The sequence below is a fragment of the Hemibagrus wyckioides genome, linkage group LG02 (assembly GCF_019097595.1).
Source record: "Hemibagrus wyckioides isolate EC202008001 linkage group LG02, SWU_Hwy_1.0, whole genome shotgun sequence".
NCBI classification, from domain to species: Eukaryota; Metazoa; Chordata; class Actinopteri; order Siluriformes; family Bagridae; genus Hemibagrus; species Hemibagrus wyckioides.
Genome location: NC_080711.1, coordinates 689,736 through 691,060, shown reverse-complemented (window position 1 = coordinate 691,060; position 1,325 = coordinate 689,736). Strand labels below are relative to the sequence as shown.

The following is a 1,325-nucleotide window of genomic DNA, read 5'->3' as shown; positions in this document are numbered from 1 at the left end:
TATGTACATGAGAGAGCAAGAGAGAGAGAGAGAGACACACAGAGAGAGAGAGAGAGAGGTAGAGAGAGAGAGGGAGAGAGAGAGAGGGAGAGAGAGAGGGAGAGAGAGATCTAACCAGTGTCCTTCTTCTTCTCGTGGTAAGTGTACACTGCTCCGGCGGTACAGTTCTTGCCGTGTCGAGTCATGGTCTCTGTTCACTGGAATAAAATATCCACTTTAATAAATAAATAAATAAATAAATAAATCAACATCATCATCATCATCATCATCATCATCATCATCATCAGGTCCACCACACCTAGTCCACCACACCTAGTCCACCACACCTAGTCCACTACACCTAGTCCACCACACCTAGTCCACCACACCTAGTCCACCACACCTAGTCCACCACACCTAGTCCACTACACCTAGTCCACCACACCTAGTCCACCACACCTAGTCCACTACACCTAGTCCACCACACCTAGTCCACTACACCTAGTCCACTACACCTAGTCCACCACACCTAGTCCACCACACCTAGTCCACCACACCTAGTCCACCACACCTAGTCCACCACACCTAGTCCACTACACCTAGTCCACCACACCTAGTCCACCACACCTAGTCCACTACACCTAGTCCACCACACCTAGTCCACCACACCTAGTCCACCACACCTAGTCCACTACACCTAGTCCACTACACCTAGTCCACCACACCTAGTCCACCACACCTAGTCCACTACACCTAGTCCACTACACCTAGTCCACTAGCCAGTTAATTGTAACTGAACCCAGATTTCTTAGCGCCATTCTCCCGCCTCTACATTTCTACATGATAATTTATTATGTTTATGGAAATATAAGAGCAGTTTAATCTAAAAATATATAAAGAAAATAATTATAAACACTCAGCTCTATACTGGAATTCAGAGAAACGAAATAAGGACAAACCTTTAACGAACAAAACTCCGCTGTTTACCTCAGACTACGACGAACCGGAAGTAACTCCTGTGACGTGACGTCTACTGTTTCTGCTTCCAGGTTTTTACACGCAAAAATAAACAATAAAATATAAATTAATTACTTAAACAAAAAAATAAATAAATGATTATTTTCTAAAATAAATAACAAAAACAATATATATATATATGTTTTAAATTTATATAAATTAAAATTCCATTCCACACTTTTTTATTTTAATGGATTCGTGGCTTAATTAACACTTTTATTTTAATACACTTAAAAATTATTAATTATATAATATTCATCTTAGTTTTATTTTTAACTGTAAATTAAATAAATTAGCAGCTATTATAACTGATATATTTCTCAGTTTTA

At 39.3% G+C, this 1,325-nt stretch overlaps 1 protein-coding gene across 2 annotated transcripts in view; it reads right to left on the bottom strand.

Annotated features, from left to right (window-relative positions):
- Positions 1–1,021, bottom strand: part of nosip (nitric oxide synthase interacting protein) — a 4,266-nt gene extending 3,245 nt beyond the window's left edge. For both annotated transcript variants that reach the window (XR_009207251.1, XM_058415925.1), the window contains exons 1-2: positions 939–1,021; positions 116–197 (exon numbers count right to left, since the gene is read on the bottom strand). Coding sequence is in view for 1 of the 2 variants with exons in the window: in XM_058415925.1 (XP_058271908.1) it covers positions 116–185 (70 nt within the window). In the remaining variant the exon portion in view is untranslated. The remainder of the gene's footprint in view (positions 1–115; positions 198–938) is intronic.
- Positions 1,022–1,325: the final 304 nt, after the last annotated feature.